The sequence below is a fragment of the Neopsephotus bourkii genome, unplaced genomic scaffold (assembly GCF_033783945.1).
Source record: "Neopsephotus bourkii isolate Nb327-2 ecotype Australia unplaced genomic scaffold, CSIRO-AGI_Nbou_v1 NB_719, whole genome shotgun sequence".
NCBI classification, from domain to species: Eukaryota; Metazoa; Chordata; class Aves; order Psittaciformes; family Psittacidae; genus Neopsephotus; species Neopsephotus bourkii.
In genome coordinates this window covers 2308790-2329425 of record NW_026901218.1, presented here as the reverse complement: position 1 = coordinate 2329425, position 20636 = coordinate 2308790, and the positions used below count along the sequence as shown (strand labels likewise).

The 20636-nt window shown below is 40.9% G+C and overlaps 1 protein-coding gene across 3 annotated transcripts in view; it reads right to left on the bottom strand.

Annotated features, from left to right (window-relative positions):
• Positions 1-20636, bottom strand: part of PTPRG (protein tyrosine phosphatase receptor type G) — a 404332-nt gene that overhangs the window by 48664 nt on the left and 335032 nt on the right. For all 3 annotated transcript variants that reach the window (XM_061354220.1, XM_061354222.1, XM_061354221.1), the window contains exon 14: positions 17437-17569. In XM_061354220.1, coding sequence (XP_061210204.1) covers positions 17437-17569 — 133 coding nt within the window. The remainder of the gene's footprint in view (positions 1-17436; positions 17570-20636) is intronic.

Here is a 20636-nt window from a genome sequence, read left to right as displayed (position 1 = left end):
AAGTAATGGAGGTGAAATCCACTAAAATATGAGGCAGAAGAGACTACAAGGATGATCCTGAAAGTGCTTGAAATGAAGTAAGCAGGAGTTCCTTTTCCAAGCTGTTTATAAGAACAGGACATTTCTGAAGTTCCTGGCCTAAACCTCCTTGACTTTTAGTGTTAAGGACATAACGCATTTATTACACAAAAAGGACTCAAAGTATGAGGGATATTAGAAACGTTACCATGAAGTCTATTAGCAGTCCCCAATTACATAGGAGAGTGAAGAATTGAAAAGTCATGAAGTAACAGAGGTAGAAGAGACTTTGCCTTTAAGAAATCAGTCAAAATTATGCTGAAAATTAGAAACTGCTTTCATCCTCATGACAAATGCTTTTTCAGTAAGTATACACACGGGCAAATAAACTATTGCTTTCCCGTTGTCTGTGGAAACAGCTAATAACAAAACTAATCACAGGAGGAGAACGTTTTGATTCAAGATAAAAGTTGACTGCAGATAAGCAAAACAGAAGAAATTCAGTCAATCTATGTTAATTATTAGATCCCATAACACCAGATACAGTTTAATATGTTTTCTATTTATAGACTGTTCTCTTCATTTGCACTGTTTCCAAATCCGAGATCTACCTTTTATTAAGCTCTTTGTAACCTTTCAGTGTTGATAAATGTGGGGCTGGGGAAAAGGAGAAAGAGAATTGCAGTTTGCATCTTAGCAAAAAAACATACAAAGGCTTCTTAATGCATGTATAAAAGCACCTGGATCCATCAGGCACTTGCTCAGAAGCAGACATGTAAATTAAACACAAGCTCTTGGCTCAGTACTTCCTCTTCTTGAAGCTCACGAAGAGACACGGCTGCACAGGCAGACACACTGTCCTCGAGGAACGTGGGAGATGTCTGCTCCTAGGTGAATTGTTCAGTCCTGACACCTCTAGCAATTCATATTCATTTTCCTCCTACTGTATTTATGTGCTTCATTTCCATGTTCTCGTGTGATCTCTGGTGGTGCTTTTGCTGCCATTAGTGCAGCAACTACACAGTAAGCTTGGGGGTGGAAAAGACAGCAACAACCACCTCGGCCAATAAGGCATATTCAGGTATGCAGGCAAAGGGAGATTCCAGTGGGGACCGAGGTCCTGCTGTTAGACCCACTCCAAGTATTATCATCTCTGCTTATAACTGGGAACTGCAGTAACAGTTCCTGTTTTATTCCAGTATTTTAATTCAAGGATTTTTGTGAGCTAAAAATGTTTAAAATGCAGACTAAACAGCAGAGTATTTTGCCACTATTTCTGTTAGTTTTGTCCCAGACATTTGGTTTCAGATCTGTAATTTCCTGTCGAGAACACAAAAGTGTGAAATACTTGTTGATCCATTTATTCATTTGCCTCCTGGCTGATCGCAGCCATTTTGACAGAGTGGATAAATTGACTTGCTCCTTGTTGTTTTGTTTTTTTCACGTGCTTCTCCATCAGCCTGGAAGCACTGCCCCAACTTCCCCAATGCTATGCTTAAGTCTTTATCACTCCTACACCATCACTTTACCCCCTGCACCCTTCTTTTAGATGCTTGCTATGCCAATTTCACACAATACCCAGGTTGTCTGAAATGCCACAAACAAGCTCTCACTATAGCAGCTTCTGCAACTCCATCTGCCAAATGAAAATGATACGTAATATTTAAAGAATCTATTTTTGAACAATTCAAACCCAACGAACACTTTCCATCGCTCTTTAGGACATGAGATATATCTGTGGCAATTGCTTTTGGTTATTCCAGGCACATTTACCTATTTATCTACAACGTATCTCAGCAAATCATCTATTTTTCCAAGTCATGAACAAACACTGCAACTTTGGGAACAACTCTTGATCTCAGCAAGCTAACAAATGAGTCACTTTTCTCCTACAGATGTGTAGTAGAACACAGTGCATTTAATTGATATGCCCTTTTATTGCAAAACATACTGTCCCACTCCGGTTTGACTAAAGCAATGGGATGCAGCACTGCCAGGAAAGAGTTGAAGAATGCAAACTTGGCATCATGGAGTAACTAAGTGTTGATTCATGGAAATTATGAGACATCCAAGGAGACAGGTCCCAGGCTCCAAATTATACTCCACTCTAGTATTGCCCCCATGTGATTATAACAAGTTTGCTTAGAATTTGCTGCTGCCTCTTCTAATTGGATTCCTGCAAAGGGCAGTTTGCTGTGCCACGAGCTTGTCACTTTATATCCTGCTTTAACTCTAAGCCACTCAATTAATATTCATTTCCATTTATTATAAAAGCATTTGTTTCTACCCATACGATGCTATCAGCAGCCATCTCATTAATATTTATTTCCACAAAGTGGCCCACTGATGTTAAGATCTCAGATACAGCTAGTAACTTTAAAGGGGAAAATATGTGAAGCCAAGAAGGTCAGAACAGAACATGAGCTGTAACAAAAAACATCAACCCGTATGAATTTAACTCTTTCTTCACAGAAAACTGAGTAAGTACAACAAGGTTGGCAGAGAGCAATAAAAATGCTGAAGTTAATCCAGTCACAAGAATAAAATGAGAAGTGACGTTGCCAACACATCTCTCTGGGGTGGGGACTTGCTGTCTGGCGCACCAAGGAAAAAAGATGTGGGAAGGAGGCATGGGAAGTTCATAAGCTGCCTTATTCCCCTGTGAGTTGAGCTGTCTGCTTTCCATGTTTCTCTCCTTTATATGCTGGACCATGGTTAGTTTAAAGCCCCTCTTCTTCAGCATCCTTTTCGGTGCTCAGCATACAGCCTGTCCCAGAGCGACAGTGTGGAAGTTAATGCGACCCCACATTTCCCATCCAAGGAGTGAAGGAGAGCTCTGTAGATGGGTTAAGTATTCCAAAAAAGCTGTTATAAAGCTCAAGGGTTCTCTTACACACTTTCAGTACATGGAAGCATTCCTGAGGAAAGAGAGGACATCCAAGTGCAAGCTCGGATTCTATAGACACACTGCAACCCATTAAAATCTCAGTCAGAATAAAACACACCCTTCATTTCCCCACAGGCCTGGTTGCAGCTTGGATTACAGCAAATGCTGGTGAAATGGGAGCATTTCTTGTATGTTCAGAAGCTCCCAGCTGCTTCTCATGCAGAATGCTCCTGAGAGTGAGATTACACATTCAGACATGGTGAGATGAAGCAGCTGCTGAGAGTGTATATCAAATACTGTGACTTCTCTTATTCTGTGCACCTCGAATAAAACTATACTGCAGGGACAACAGGTCTCTTTCTAGTAGCCTCCACCTATTCCTTTAAACTATACAACAGGGAACTCGTTCCATGTCGCTCTGTGGATAACAAAAATAGTGATGTTAACCTTCTGCTACCACAAAAAGCTAAACCGATTTCCTACAGCAAATCAGTGCTGCTTTTGAAGAGGCCGAGACTCTGCAAAAACCAGATGGAAACTAAACTTATGGGCCTTTAAACATGTCAAGCATTTCCTTGTAGTGATGGCATAAGGATCTTTCTTCTTCCCATCAATTTTTTTTACTAATCAGAGCACACATGGCAACTCCCTGTGTGGCATCACTCAGTGCTCACCCCATCAACATAAAAGCTTCCAAAATGATCAATCACCTCAGGTTTACACTGGGATAACAATGCTGTTATACCTAGAATTAAAAAGATGAATTGTCACAGTCTGCCAAATCAATAAGCAACAGCAGATACCTGACTCCAATACTATTTCATTGCCCCTTCCCACAGATTGCTCCCGCATTTGCTACAGGGTCTGGCTCAGAGAACCAGAGAAAGGACTCCTGTTGCACTGCTGTCACCTTCCTGCATTTGTTTTCAGGGCTACCCTTCTTGCAGGTTCTGAAGCACAAGCACATTCTAGATGCCAACAAGGCCAAGTCAAACCATTGACAGCCAAATACACTTCAGAGCCCTGGTGCATCCCCAAACTTGCATCTCTAGTATCACGTTATGTGGAGCAGAAGATTCTTGATTGCCCATTTTCTTGAAGATATTTGTGTGAGGACCTGAGTTAAGTTACTCTTTCTTCCCCAAAGAACTGAATTGGCATTTTTACAATCAAGAGGGTGATGCGGTTGTGAAGTGCTCAATCACTTCTGAGGAGACACTGGGGACCTGGTCCCCGCTTATTATTCATAGACTACAGTCACTACGGTAAGCACAAGAAGAAGGGTTCTGCCCTCCTGACTGCAGCCAAGTGCTCTGCATGAGTTGGCTTTACAGTGATAAATGTCACGTTTACAATGGGTTTTGCAACATGAAAGTTCATAATTTGCTTTCCAGGGACCTATGCTTGATTATCAAGAGAGTCAGAGGCATTCACTGAAGTCTAATGAATAGAATTAACACATCATTTAAACAGGGACTAATATGTATGCAAATGAGAAAAAGTTAAGAATAAGAGTTCAAGCCATAATTTCAGAAAGTGGAGACTGCATCCTTATGAAATATGAATGTTTCAATTCACCTCATATCTTTACATCTATGTTAGCTGCTTTGCATGTGAACAATAGGGTGCATCAAGCCCATTTTGATTTTTATATTTGTACTCGGACTTATAAAATGGATTATATTGAAACATGAATAATATATATGCTAATTAAAGACTCCAGTTAATGACATAAAGACGAAGCCCAACACAGACTAATTTCCATTTGCAAATTTCCTAATTACTGTATTTTCCTTTGGAAAGCAGAAACTTGATTTCCGCAGTCTCAGACAAAAGACAGTATTTTCTCTTCCCAAATTATTTTAAAAAGGCTTTCAACTTTTTTTCTCCTTTAGGATTGACCTCCACAGAGATATGATTGCTTTGCCCAATTAGATTCAGGATTAAATATCACTCAACTCCAACTATGCTGATTTGTGCATGCAAATGGTGTTCATTATTGATTATTAGTAGATATTCCTCTAATAAGGAATTACTGCTGATAAATAGGTGTATACACCCCTCAATATCACAAAGGATGTTCGGAGTAACTCTGGCAGATGTAAACCAAGTAAATACCCTTGATGGTTGGTAGGCTGTTAGTCTTTCTTTCCCTTCCTCTTCCCATTCCCAAAATTAAACAGAACAAGGGCAAGGGACAAGTGTACAGTTGTAGGGAGACAACGCATTAGCAGAAAACATGACTGCAACTTCTGTCATGCAAAGCTTACAGAGAAGCTTGCTGAAATAAACAGCAGGAAAAGCCCGTTCAGGTTAAAAGGTTTGTTTGTACCTAAAATAGTGCGGAAAGTGGTGAAAACATGGTTCATTCACATGAATAGGAAGCCTGTACGGATAGCAGGGCCAGGAGAATCTTCCTTTGCTTTTGTGTAAATCTTGGTTATGTGGATAAAGAAGCCTAGATTCAGCCTTAACTCACAAAACCAGCACTTGCAGGCTCTGAAAAGCAAACTGCAAAGCAAAGTCATTTACTCCTTGATCAAAATAGCACCCTGAATGCTTCCAAAATAAGGAACTGTGTGAATGGGAAGAGACTAACTACTCCAGTACATTTAGGTCCTAGGCTTTTATTAAAACAAACAACAAAAATCCAAAACATGACAGGTATGAGGACTGCATCTTCACAGCTTTCACTTCATGTCTATACCACCAGTTGCTCTTACAAATCATCACTGAAATTTAGGAAACTTGTACAAAGAGTAAATGATCATCGTTTTGAGTTTCTGATGTGGTTGGAAGTCCTCCATGCCCTCAGCACTACACAGCTGCTCCGATCTTCATCTGCACCACTGCTGCTGGGGAAGCACAGACTGGCACTGTGGGAGAATAGGCTCTCCCTGGTCCTGGCTCATCATCCTCTGCCCTTGTGGTGCCCGTCCCTCCACATTCCTCCTCTCTTCCTTACAGTGGAATTGGCTTGGGGAAATGAATCCCTTAAGAAGAGCTGGAAGGTAGCTGGGAAGCTCGTGGGCTAGTTTACTTTCATCACTCCTCTAACAGCTTAAAATCCTATTCACTGACGAACCACTAAGCTCCTAATAAACCATGAGGTTGGCAGATGTAATTTCCCATGTGTTTAGGTGATGCACTCCCTTTGCTTTCCTTGCAGAGGGTTATTCTCTCACTTCCATTCAAACTTGATGTTTATGCCAAATATCCACCAGCAGGGTAAACCCCATTTCCTATTTCCATTCACTACTAGTGAGGGATTTGCTCCAGCTGAGGAGCACCTGGATCACCAGACTCATGCATATGCAGAAGTAAAGACATCCCTTTATACTTGACTTGAAGAAGCCCCCATCCACAGGGATTCATCATAGCAGCACAGAGTCCAACCTGTGGCATAACAGAATATGCCTTAATCTGTAACAACTTAAAATGTATTTGAGATGGGGGTGAATGAGACAAGTCTGTGCTGCTACAAAACATGAGGAATTCTACCAGCACTCACTGGAAACTTTAATGGTGGTTAAAAAAAGGTTTTAGAGAGTGACTCACTGCAGAAATATATCAATTTAACTGATAATTTGATCAGAAGGAAAATAAGAAACAAATTTGTGCCTTCAGGCAATAGAACATTTGTCATTATTGAGAAATATTTTGATTTTTTTTCCTTTTTTAACATTACCAGTGTTTTTAAAATCCAAATTGGGCATATTTCTATTACTTTGTAAATGTCACTTTGTAGGATATTTCAAAACCTTTTTGTTCTATTTTGGAAAAGACAGGATTTCCAAAACATGAAACAACCCCCAGTCAAGAACCAGGCACGCCACCTACGCTTGTTTCAGCTTAAAAGTTAGACCTCAAATGGATTATTAAACCGTAAGTCAGTAAAATACAGGCTGTTCATAGCAACAGAGGAGATTTTTTCTTTTAAATTAAAAAGAATCAGTATTCTACAAGAAGCTGAATGGATTCACATTCCTGCAGTATTTGCAATAGCAGCACAACATGTGCTGTGCATTCCAAGGCATGAGTTTTTCCCTGAACTGCTCAGGTTTTAACAAAAGCAAAATTAAGTCCACCCCTGCTTGTTATTGTTTTACAAGTCTGCTGATCCCTGGTATTTACCCGGGCAGTTAAGCTTGCTGAACTGATTTAATATTTTTACCCTATAATTTTACACTCAAGACCACATCCTGCTGTGAAATAGCTCGTGCTAATGTTAGTCCAAATGCTGCTGTGGGACTTCGGACAGCACAGGGCCCTTCAATAGCTATATTTTATGGTTTCAAGGAGAGAGAAAAAATATAATTTATCTGGTTGCTGTGGTTAATTCACAGTTTCACAGCAGAGGTATACTGTTCCCTCCAGGTACATCTACTTGTATTATAGGATATTTCATTCAGCTTGTCTGAGACATTCCTCTAGCTCGGAACCTACCAATTTATGAGAGCCAGTCTGCTTCAAAGATACCTGTATACACTTTAACACTTACTCATACATACTAAGAATCTTACAGAAAAGTGATAAACTAAGAAGGGGAATAGAAAAAGAATGAATCCATCTTCCTAAGAAATAGTCTTTTAAGTGATTTTATTTCACAGAAAGCATTTGTGAAATGTTTCTTTTTTTTTTTTTTTTTACAATTCCTATCATAGCTTTAAAAGCCAGAGTTCAAAAATGTTCAAGTCATAGGAAAGTTTCCTGTAGAACAGCTTAAAAAAGACCTAACATATGAGTAGAAGGCAGTGGTACCAGGCATCCTCTACCCATGTGCTTATGAGAAAACCCATACTCCTCCTGGCATGCTATTTCTCAGCACATACAAAACAGTTCTTAATGGAGCTTAACTACAACATTTGAATACGTAAAAAATATTTGTTCAAACTTACGCCTTGTAAATTACTACCTTTAATCCAGTTACTGCACAGATAAAATCTTGCCCTGTTATTTTTCAGACCTCACCATTACAGCAGCACTGGGGAAGGCTTTTCCAGAACACAAAATGCCTGCAATTAATCCATTTAATTAGTTCCACAGAAACAAAACAGAAAGATCAATTGCAGCTGTGCTGCAGCTCCCTCCTTGCCTGACCTCAGCTGCCCTTGTCTGGCCCCCTTTGCTCTCTCTGCAGAAGAAGGTATTTCTGGCAGTGTTACACCTCTAAACAAAGCAGGCAGGAGGGTGTCAACAGCAGTTTTCCAACATGCTGCCAAGGCTTTTGCATAGACTTCATGCCCTTTAGGGATGGACTGTGTGGGCCTGTGGGCAAAGCACAGCCTAAGCATCTCAGCTCTCACAGACACTCTACAGCAGATTAAAAAAGTTACTTTCTTTGTTTGGGAGTTTTGAAGCTCACAGACAATGTATTTTGAATTCTAGTCTTTCACAACTGAAGCATATATTCTCCTGTTGGTTGACTTACAATTGCATGCTTGGCATTATCTTTGAAAATAAAGGTGATGCAGATCTGGGCTCCCACTGACTGCAATGGCCACATCCACTAAAGTGCCTGCAGAAAAGATGTTTACACAACTGACCCCCATGGTATGAACAGCCCAGGAGATGAGAACAAACACAGAGTAAGAAATCTCACCTGTTAGAAATAATCACAATCTGTTAGAAATAATCACAATCCAACAGGCACAGGGATTGCTGGTGCTGGGAGTGGTGGTTTCAGAGATGTGAAATCTTGGTTCTTAGAGCAATCACCATTCCCTTTGCCAGGAAACATTTTCATGTAACATCCTCTCTAGGGATGTCTAGGTTCAGTCACCATGGGTGCTTGCTCACAGGGTCTTTGCCCTTGGCACCAGGGGTGGCCTCATGTTGGCAAGCACTGCTGGTAACGGGGCAAGTACTGACACACACAGTGCAGATGGTGCCTTAGATAACACTCAACGGGGGCAACAAACCACAACTATACCAACCCCTTCTCCTCTGTTTTGCTTTTAAACTTCAAATCACTGTTGTACTCTTTACTCATCCCTACTTTAAGGTTCCTGCTGCAGGAGAACAGATGGAACAAAACTCCAAACAGGTTTTCTTCCACCAACCTGTGCAGGTCTTCTGACACAGTTGTCCTCTGCAAGCTGCCTTTGCAGTTTCTTTCCTGCCCATTTCTATCTTCCTTTCACTCTCTCTCCTAAGCTAGAGCTCTCCTCTCTCCTCCCCTCAATTCTTAGGTGTGCTCTTCATGTTATTCACTTTAAACATGATGCATTTAAACGAGGTCTTCCAAACTCTTTTCAGGCTTCTAACCTGTGATTTACAGGACAATTTATCACACTACATCATTCCTCCTCTTTTCTAACATTTGCACAGATGCTTTAAAGCTCACGCCATAGAGAACAGGCCTCATAGCTCCCATGCAGGATCAGTGACTCCTGTGGTGCTCCCGACAAATGAAGCTTAACCTTGTTTTGGAACCCAGAAATGATGGCAATTCTGTAGACCGCTGCTTTATTATCTTTCCTCTCAAGAAGATTTTTCTAATATCCAACTTAAAATTCTCTCTTGTGGCCATTTAAGCCAAAGGCTCCTCACCCCCAGCACAATGGGTGCAGAAAATGATGTACTCCTTGCAATCCTCTTCCATGCATTTGCTTACCCTCTCAGCTAACAACCCTGCCTGCCCTGGTCTAACCAAGTTCCTCAAAAAAGTATATATCACACAGGAACAACCATAGTTCTCCCCTATTTACACCTGGAGATAGACCAGCCTGCTATAGATCTGGATTTGCTTTTCATTTACAGGACAGCTGAGAGGAGAACATTGCTTCATGAAATTCAGATGAAGGCTGGACATGTGTGACACAGGAAGAAGCTGGCTTCAAACACCTGGCAAGAAGGAACTTGTTATTGCAATTGCACACTCTCAATTTAAGGTGATACAGGTTCTTCAGTCATGTTGATTCCAATTTACAAAGGCAAGGTCTGATTTAGCTAATACCAGTTACTCAGGAGTCAATATGTTAAAATCAATGGGACTGCTCAGGTTTAACCCTGAAGTAAAATCTGGACTGTGCTGTTTCCTTGAAATGGGACAGTCCTGGGTCAAAATGTGCTTACTGGTTTTAGATGTTGCTCCTGATGCTGCATAATTAGGATTAAAGGAACTATTTTATGAGCTTTTCAGATAACCTGATAATTCTGGAAATCACCACTGATCTGCTTTAAGCTTGGCAAATCCCCCTCCAACTTCTTTCTTTCTCAAGACAAAACCTGTTGGCTTGTGAAGTGGCAGCTCACTACTGGCCTCACCAGCGAGGAAATGGAAATCTTGTGTTACTCTGTTTTGCAAGAAAAAGTAAAACTAGTGTTAATTAAATTAAAGAAGAGTAAAAGTAACAGGCATATAATGAGAGAACATGCCCCTTTCCACAGTCTAGCTCTTAACAGATCATCCAGCACGCTTAAAAAGCAACTTCCCATCTGCAAATCTGTCTCTCTCTCCTTTTTGCCTAATGAGCTTGAGTTAGTCTGTTCAAAAGCCCAAATGGGCATCTCAGGGCCAATTCAGCAGCAGGGGGTCCGTTACTATAACAACTGACAACTCTTGTGATTTCTGAAAGGCCCTAAAGTACCCATTTGAGAAATGGTTATGGAGCAAGGAGTTGTGCAGGAATGGCTAGTGATGGGTGCCCATCCAGGCCTCCCCTGCGTACAGCGGTGTTCACCCACCCCAGCCATGCATGCAGAGAAAACCCAGGCGTCCCACCACCCCTGCAAACAGCCAAAACAGGCCCTTTCCAGCTCCCTACATGAGAAGATAAAAGCCTACAAGTCGACAATGGGAGGAACAGCAGCAGCATGCTCGGATTTGGTGTCAGTAGATCTGCTTGTGGGCTCTCCCCCCTTGCCCCAGGCTGTGTGTTGCTGGATGAAAGAGCACAGATGCTGTCAGAAAAGTTTTCATATTGATTTTCCTCATAGTGGAAGAATGACGAGTGCTCAAAGAACGATACCAACAGCTAGAACAAGCAACCGGCAGCTGCCCTAAGCTCCAGGCTTGAAAGCAAGCTGCCTGCCGTCGGCACAAAGAACGAGCTTGGTTCCCCGTGTGGGATAAGAGGGAGCTGATCACAGGCCTGCTCCCTTTTAATGAAAACGACCAGTGCTTTGAGATACAGCACACAAAGGGCCTAATATTTCAGTACCTTTACCTCCGGCACTGGCAAAATCAAATACAACCTGGATCTTTTGCAATAAAAGCTGAAGTGCTTTTCCCGCATTGCCTGGGTTGAGGTAGAGAGATCAGAGGGCTCTGAACCAGGCTGGGCTGCATTCCACTTGCCAGGCAGTGATCTGCACCGTCCCCATCCCTCTGAGGCTGTTTGTCATCATACAAGACTGGATGTAGCCGTTCCCAGAGGAAAATGAAGGTGTGCCCTGTTCAGTTTGAGCAGGGCACATCTGGTCTCTGAAAAGGACATGGAAGCTGCAAGAGGTTTCAGGCAAGTCACTCACCTCCATGTTTCCCCTCCTCTCCCTGTGGTGTTACCCGTCTCCCAGTTTAGGATATCTCTCGCCTGTTGGCTAATGCTCGTCACTGCCTGTGATGACAGGAGCTGCACTCTGGGGCCCTGCCATCCCCAAGCTCAGCACAAGGACCGGGGATGTGGCCCTCAGGCATTGCTGGGGGCAGTGTCAGCGTGAGCATGCCCATCCTTCCTGCTCATTCTTGCCTTGTGCTGGTCTCTCAGTTATGCTGGTACAACTCCGGTGACTACATGAATCAGACCAGGAGCTAATCTGGCTTAAATCAGGGCACAAAAGCCCCTCTCTTCTAGTTTTTTTTTTTAACGTGGGTTATTTCTCAACCCAGCTCCTCACATGGTTGTACAAACATTTGCATTGGTATCACAGAGGGCAGAACAAGGGCAGGAACGGAGGAGGCTGCTTGAACCACTGCTGCGGAAATAAACACTCATGCAACCGCACCCGAGGCATTCCTAAAATCAACAGACAGGCTCTCAGGAAGTGTTACCACCTAGAATCCTCCATGAGAGTGAAAATGAACGGAATCAGGAATATTTGAGAGCAAGCTGAAAGCAGCTTTTACAATTGTAAGGAAGCAATTTTACAATGGTCTGTAAATTTGCAATGTTCCTTTTTCAATCAGTACAGTAGATGAACAACACACTGTGTACTCATAAAATAAAACCTAGCAATAGGTTCAAATAACAATTCCAGCACTTTTTACAACCTGCTACAGGCAGAAGTTCTTTCCTTCCAGAATGAAGTTTTAACACTCTTAGCTATGGAGATGTGCAAGTTCCCCAGATCAAAGGCAGTTTTCCAAGGCAGAGTTATTAGACAAGGTAACTTGGTCTTACGTTGCAGCTTTCATTTCTATATTGCAAATACAGCTGACCAACCTCCTTCGTGCTGTTTCACCAGTGACAGAACTCAGATGCTGAAATATTGAACACCTGAGCTTGCTCCCAGTGAGGTCTTCACCACTGAGTTCAACAGCAATACTGTCAAACCGTAAGTGACTTGGCCCCAGGTCACACAGAGAATCAATGAGAGAGTCAGAAAAAGAGCCCATGTCTTGTGGTGCTCAGTGTCATTTCTTCTGCACAGAAAGACACTGATGGAGAAGTCTGAGCCTCTGCCACAGAACTCGTCCCAAGGACTTTGTTCAATTCAACAGGATGTTTAACAAACAAAACTAAGAAAATTCTTACTGTGCTAAGTTCTATGGGGTTTTGCCTAAGGAAAATTAGAGGCATCTTTTCCCCAAGCTGTCTCATATACACACATGACTATAAACAAGCAATGCAAGCTTGCTTGCTCTTTGAAAGGCAGCAGCTGTGTTGTTCCAAAAATCCCTCCTGAATGTAAACATATTAGCACTGTATAAACAGCTTGATTTAATAAGAAATGCAATACAATATTCCCGCTTTGTCTTTGGGATCACGATGTTGATGGCGGCAATAATTCAAGGTGAATTATGGTATCTGTTCAAAAGAAAGAAAAAGAAAACTCTCCAGCTATAGTCATGAATTAATTTCTTCCTCTTAGCTGAAAATGAGAAATGGCTATAATTTAGTTCCCATTTGAAAGTTGCTGTTGGCTAAACTCTAAAATCTTAATTGCTTCTTAATATTCTCTGCTTATTCTTCCCTTCGAAACCATAGTCTATACCATTGTGGTGTTTAGATTAAAAATCAGAACGGAAAACAAACAGTGGAAGGTCACCAGTCAGTCCTAAAATACACTTTTTCTCTTAAATGACAGAACTCAATGTGTGTCAAAGTATTCTAGTTGATTTCCCAACTCAAGTCACGCTCCTGCACCTCTGTGAAAAAGAAAGTGGCACTGACCCTGGGTTTCCCTTATAGTGTCAATACTCAGGACTTGTTCAATTTGCAACAAAATATAGTGGAAGTGCTAGAAAAGACATGTTTCAAGCCATATTATGCCTCAGCATACTATAGAACATGCCTTGCTGCAAAAAAAACCTGAAGTCACACTCAATCCCTAAATAGTTTGGAGGTCACTGCCAAACACACTCTGCAATTCTCAGAGCTTGTAGAAAAGGCTGTGAGAATAACAGTGGCAAAGACTGCAGACAATCCAAGTCAAGTTTTAAACTGACCTTGAAGAACTGCAGAAGGATCTCATGATACTGAGTCTGGGTAGAAAATCACAGACGCAAAACAAATGCCCAGAAATGCAAAAATAATGTGGTTGGGAAACTGCACAATACACGCGTTTTAACGGGCTCTACATGAGCTAGTAGCTCTCCAGTGAAAGATCTATCCCAGTGAATAGTTCTCAGAAATACTCAGTGGTTGTCCTTACAGCACACAACTTCAGGAAGCAGTACAAAAGGAATGAAAGCAGACAAAAAAAATACCACTGTGCCACTGCAGAAGAAAATGGTGAATCTACCTGCTGAATAAAACAAGGATGTGGTCTCCTCACCTTTTCTGTCTGCTAAGACTTAAATTCTCAGCTTGATGCTGAAGTTTCAAGCACTACAAGTCCTGGGAGCAACAGTTCCCTTCACTATTCCTATGACAGCTCAAGGATCAGCCAAGGCCAGCTTTTCCTCAAGAGGAATCAAAGATGCACAGAAGTAAAGTTAAGCTACAGACATCATTGTCCTTCCTGCCCTGGAAACCCAACTGCCAACCAGCCCCAGCAGCTCCTGGTCATCCCGCAAGAGTGCTCTCCTCATTGTTCTGGGATAAAAGCGCAAGTTTTAAAGCTTCATTATGCTGACCTAGTTTATTTTCCACTCGACCAACTTAAAATCACACAGCCCTTTTCACAGCAGTGCCATTAAAAGTACTGAATTCAAGGGAACTTTAGTAGGAAGGTAATTCAGAACTGCTGCTTGCCTGCAAGTTCCCATCCCTTTTCATTACTGAGATGGCCATCATGCTAAAAAGACGGAAGTGACCCTTTCTCTTTAATATCAATCATATTCTTTCGCCATTTGTCCAGCATCCACATGGAAAAGGAACTGAGAACAGCAAATTACCTCTGCAAGTAAGGGAGTCTCATTCAGAAACGGCACAGATCATTTCCAAACGTATTCAATTACAAGAAGTCTCTAATAAGCACAGCATGGAAGCTCAACAGATAAAGAAAGGAAAAACTTCATCAAACAATGACCGCTTCCTATCACTTTCCTTTTCGAATAAAGGGAACAGAAAATGAAGCCTCCTTACAACAAGACATCATCACAAAACTTATTTCATTGCTGTACCATGGAATGAGTTACAAAGGATCCAAACAGAGATAAACACTTTGCCAAACATTCGCAAGCAACTTCCCTAACCTCCTTTTTTTGGTCTCTGGATAATAAGGCATCAGTGCAACACAAACAAGCAGAAGGCTTCTCTCTGCTTCATTGTTCTGCTTATGTCACCTCTGGTCTCAAATCCCATAAATGCTCAAAGGCGCAAAAGTGAAAATATCACTTGTTTTACCCTCAAAATGTTTTGCCAGAGGGTAGCTATGTCTCTTCTGCATTTTCTAGTTCTCTGGGGTTTGTTTTGCAATGCTTTTTCTCACAACAAAACAAAGAACTGCTGTGCAAGAAAACACCCCTTGGTCCAGCACGCCTGTCCCCTGGAGGGTTATCCTTTCAGAACAAGTGTTTCTCTGCTGTGCATTTCACTACCATGTTTCCCTTACTGAAATATCAGTCTCAAACACGTTTTCGTGCCATTTGCTTTGATAGTGTTATTTAGCAAATTATTCCATATGTTGCCCATTACATTTTAAGCTAAATATTTCTTCCTGAAAATCCCAATCACTGTTCCTTTGAAACTTGCAAATTAGACTCTGCAGTGTTTGAGGATCTATTTTTTCTTTACATTAAAACACTCACAGAGAGAAACTTTTTTTTTTCTCCTAAGGTAACCACACTGAAAAGGGCACACAAAACGCTGTGTTGCTATTTCAATGACAGGGTCTGCACAACATTAAATGTTACTGTGGACGATTCCTGTTGCAATTGCTTGTTGATTTATCCTAACACACACCTTTACTTTTTCATACACTCTCTGAATTGGTTAAAAAACTCTCTCAGATCTATGAAGGCAGACACAGGAGATAATTTTGAAGCTAGGACACATGTGCTTTCAAGTTTGTTTTACTGTTCCTCAATCTGCTGCTCTATATTTATCTAAAAATTTGGACTTCTACATAGGATACTTTCCATGTCTATATTAACTTCTAATCTCCACCTATTTTTCAGTCTCAATTTTACACGCTCACGAAAAAAAGACCCACTGCTGTCAAGGGTATTAATGACAATGCCTGTAGTTTTACTCAAGCCACTGATGAATGCTAACTATTCATGCATATTACAGAGAGCAGATACGAAACAATTACTGTCAATATGCAAAATAACAAACATTACTGGAAAAGTGATTCAGTTGCAGTTGAAGTCTTTGCTCATGTAACTTCATTAATTTATGTGTGTTTGCTATTATGAATAAAATAAAGATTTTATGAGGTAGATGGTTAGGAATTTTGAAGATAAAAAGTATTTAACTTCAATTAACATAACTTAATTCTAGACTCGGGTAATATTATGATCTATAGTAGAAGCCAGTACTTATAAGAGATGAGTCCCTAACAATTGGTCACTAAGCCAGTGCTTTCCAACTTTAATATCTTCTTGAAGATGGTATTGTTACTCTTTGAGTGAATTAAACACCAATTTTGCAATTATTTCTCACAATCCATTAGTGTCATTGCAGGGAATGGAAACATTTTCCAAACAATGAGACGTATCAACATTCTTCTCGATAATAGCATTTAGCATTTTATTCCAAAGCCTTTCCTCCTCAGAAGAGCATTTTGTACCAACACAAGATAAATATTGTAACCCTACATTACAGTGCTTCTGTATATACCATATTCTTCAAGGGCTTGTGACTAAGTTTAGTCCTTCTAATGAAGAAAATACATATTGGAGGACAAGACGCTACAACGGGATCTTCTGAAGCTTTCCAATTTCAGCTTTTGTGCACTCATCACTGCAGTTTTATTCATTGTCTTACTGCAGTGATATTAATTACTTGCAAATGTTAATAGAAATGATTTTTACATGACTATTGTCATCTACTTATTAATAGTCTTTCAAATGTTCCCAGCCTCAACAATTTCCCAGTTAACTGTCAGCAAAATGGGTGTACTGAAAACCAGCTTGATAGGATTTTTTAATTGATTCTGCAGGTATTATGATCAATGGACTGTTATTTCTCATCAAAGGCACTTTTCTGTGTTCCGTCTGTTCAGATTTTGAAGTAATTCCTAAATAAATGAGGCTAATTCCTGGTTTATCTTCACTACCAAACAAATGAGGTGTCTTTGGGTTATGGTTCTGGCACAAGAAGGTGCTGCAGGTTTTGATTTACTCTAAATCAAATACAGATGGATTTGTTGATGTTAATCTTAGTCTCCACAACTGAACCAATGCCCACTGGTACAGAATACAGTATCAGTCATGAAGAGCCAATCTTTACTTTACAAGACCTTGCAGGCTGCACTTTGGACAGTTCACCTATGCTAAAGAACTGCTCAGCATTTCCATGTAACGTGAAACAAGCTCATCCTCCTTTCCTGAAGTACAGTCAAAGGAAGAAAAGAACTGCTTAAGATCACACAGGAAGTCTGTGGCAAAGCCACCCATGGAATCAAGGCCATTCTCACTGGGCTTTTCTCCCATGACCACCTTTCTTGAAGTCAAAACAAAGATACTTTAATATTACGTATATATATATAGAGGGACTAATCGTGAAAATGTTTGCCGGCATTACAGCTGGCTCTACCACTGCTACAGCTCTACCAAGCTCATGTTCATAACACAAACCCCCATATTTAAGACAGCTGAATAGTTAGCCAACAGAGCTGTTTTAGCATCCAAAAAGTTATCTAATGCATGCATCACCGTAACATCTAATACTATAAAAACACAGGACCACATTAAAAACCACCACCTGAAACGTGTCTTACAACATAATCAGTTTCCAGTCAAAAGGGAATAGGCTCACCTCCAGTAGACAAGCACAGCAATGAGAAGAATGAGGCACACGAAGGTCAGTGCTGAGACCACAATAAGCGGGATAATCCATTCCATTTTACCAGGAGAAGGTCTCGTGGCCATGCTGGAGCTGTTCTTGTCAGCTGTGTATTAAAAACATAACAAAATGAATCAGTAAATGGAAAGCAAATTATTGTAGGGAAAAATGTGTAAGCAAAACAAGTAGTTTGTCCATTTTACATGGTATGAGTAAACAGAGCAAAGATCTTCTAACTGCAGGGTGGGACTCCATTTGTCTTTAGTCTGAGACATGAGAGTATAAAAGTGTGGTGTTTATTGCCACATATGGCTTGGATTTTACTACTGGCTGTAATTACAATCTCACAGACAATTTTAGGACTCTATCGTGCAAGTACCTATTATCAGATGTGGAGTACTCCACTGAGTCATTTCACCCCAGTAACAAAGTAAATGCTTTGCTCCGTCATCAGTGTTTGCAGATAAATGTACTCGGTTTCTCAACACTACCGGACAGCCCTGATTGCAGAGCTCAGTGTAATACTTTGCTTCAGAAACGAATTCCTTGGTAATAATCCTAAAAAAAAAAAATAAAATAAAATCCTCAACATGTTGGGTGTCATGCCACATCATTTGCAGAATTGTCACAATCTGGTGAGTTACTGCATACGAAAGCGCTTGTCAGCATATGGATTGTCAAGATGGATGAATGAGTGGATAGGATGTGTTGTAACTGACAGAAGACATCATTATGCCACAGCTTTTGAACAAAATTAAAGTTGGTCAATAGCCTGAGATCTGGCCAAGTAACTCCGCTTTACTTTTCACATGACACCTCATTAAAATTACCCTATCATATATGAGTATCTAGAGGCTCTGCAAGCACTGAAGCCAATGAGCATAGACACTGTACCAACGTATTTCTGAAGGCATCTAATTTGTGCAAATTCATGTAGACTTGATGAATAAATTGTTTTAGACAGAATAATAAAAGAAAGATACAGAAGCAGATTCTGTAGCTTATTCATGTTTCCTAACAGGCGGTAGTTGATCAATACCTGTCAACAGGATGTAATGGGAAAGGATTACTGCAAACAGCTTCAGATTTCAATGAGGATTGAAATGCGTGCACTTGACTTCCACTTTTTAGCCTACGTGAGTCTTTCCTTACCAATGTGCTTCCTTGCCCTCATTCAGTACTGTATTATCATATCTTCTGAAACTGCTGCAAATCCTACCAGAAGAACATAATTGCCTTTTCACCATAGGCAGGCAAAACACAGATAATTGGAAGTCACCAGATGTCACATAATATGAAGTCATACTCTATTTTAATAGCATTTAGATTATACTCCTCCATAGGCAGGAGTAAAATTCAACTAACATGGAAGTAAAGGTTAATTGTAAATGCTTTTGCCTGACTGCTGAAAACAGAGCAAGGCTGCAGGCTGCTGCAAGCCCAGCAAGAAATCTTTCTAGTTTTAAGAACTAGGCTGATGGAGGTAATGCCCTTTAGCAAGCAGCCTAAATGTGGTGCTAATCAGAGGAATGTTTGGGGGAAGTGAAATGTACACTTTGATTGAATGTCTTTGATTTCCTTGACTAGCAAAGAATAAGGAAAAGAACAAGCCCAAAATTAGAGCAAAGGCTTATTCTCTGTATTTGCCAAACTTGCAAAAATCATAAGCCCTGCGGCATCAGGGTTTTATTAGTGCATTTCAAATCATTTAACAGCATGAAAAAATTAAGCCTGTGAGGTAAGTGTTACTAATCAGAATGGTAAAAGGGACAAAGAAATATGCAATGTAATAAAACTTTGTAGAAGAGTTAGTCCCACCACCTTACATCCATTAGCACGTTGCTTCATTCTCCAAGGACAGTATTCTGTTTAGTTTCACTGCCACATATTTCAACACAAAAACATATGTGTCTGTTTGCATGGGAAGAAAATTAAATTCCATTGTAAGCACAGCATGGGCTGGAGTCCCAGTGCACAAATTCTGCAGTGCTCGTGATGCTCCTCTTTCCCAGTCTACTGTGGAGAACACACTTACCTGACCCTGCCAACTCCCTATACCCACAGATGTGAGGACAAGAAAGTGTTCAGGATGCTGAGTGCCAAGAATAGCAAATGCCATTCCTGGATGCTGATGGCTGGCCCTGAAATTCCAGTTGGGAATGCCCAAGCAGAGATGTGCTTCAATAAAAAAAGAGACTGATCCTGTGCTGGCTTAGGTGTTTTCCACGGCTTAAGTGTTGAGAGAGCTTAAACAAACCAATGCCAATAAAAATTGTACTAGAATGACAGCTGAGGTCAGAAGAACAGCAGTGCAGCTGGAGTGCTGGCACCTGTCTCTGGAGAGTCATGGCAGAAGAGCCTAAGGAAAGGCAGCACACTGGATAACTTGGAAAAAGACTTGAAGAAAACACAGAAACCAAGCAGATCTACGCCTTCATAGTTTCATGTTCTCCTACATTACAAAATATTATAAAATAAAAAATAGTCATCATTTCACTCTTTTCCAAAGCAAGAAAGTTGAGCCTTGGTAGAGTCAACGGCATATCCTTGTAACGGTGCCCACCATACGCAGTACTTGGGAGGGAAGAAAGCTTAAAAAATGGACCAGGAAACTCCATTTTTGCTAAGAAATGTAAACAGTTTCCAGTGGCATATGCCTCCGTTGAATTAATTCAGTTTGCCTTTTACTGGCTTGGAACCCATCCCAGTAGGAAGGAATAAAAATTATTACAGCATATCTGTTTCAGGAGGTCCCACACGATACAAGCCCTGGCACTGGTAAATCCACTTCTGTGTCTGGAAAAACCCCTAACTCTGCGAACCACCCATTCAGCAGTTCCACCCAGGCCCTCGATGGATGAAGCACTGGCACAGAGATCATTAGAGGGCATTAGGCAGTAAGAGAGGCTTCGGCAGTGCAGCTCTTGCACAAAGGTCAAGGCAAGAAAGAGGCATTCTACACTTTGTGAAATGTACTGATTTTCCACGTATTCTTGGTAATTGGTTCCTGAGAATAGAAATGTGTTTATTTCCCTTAAGTAACACTGCTTACTATAATAAGCAACCATAGCTGTAATATATAACCTATCTACCTTTATCATGCCTTGCCATTGCACAAATAACCAGGACAAAGTCCTGTTTGTTGTACTGTTGCAGATATCATTAACCTGGAC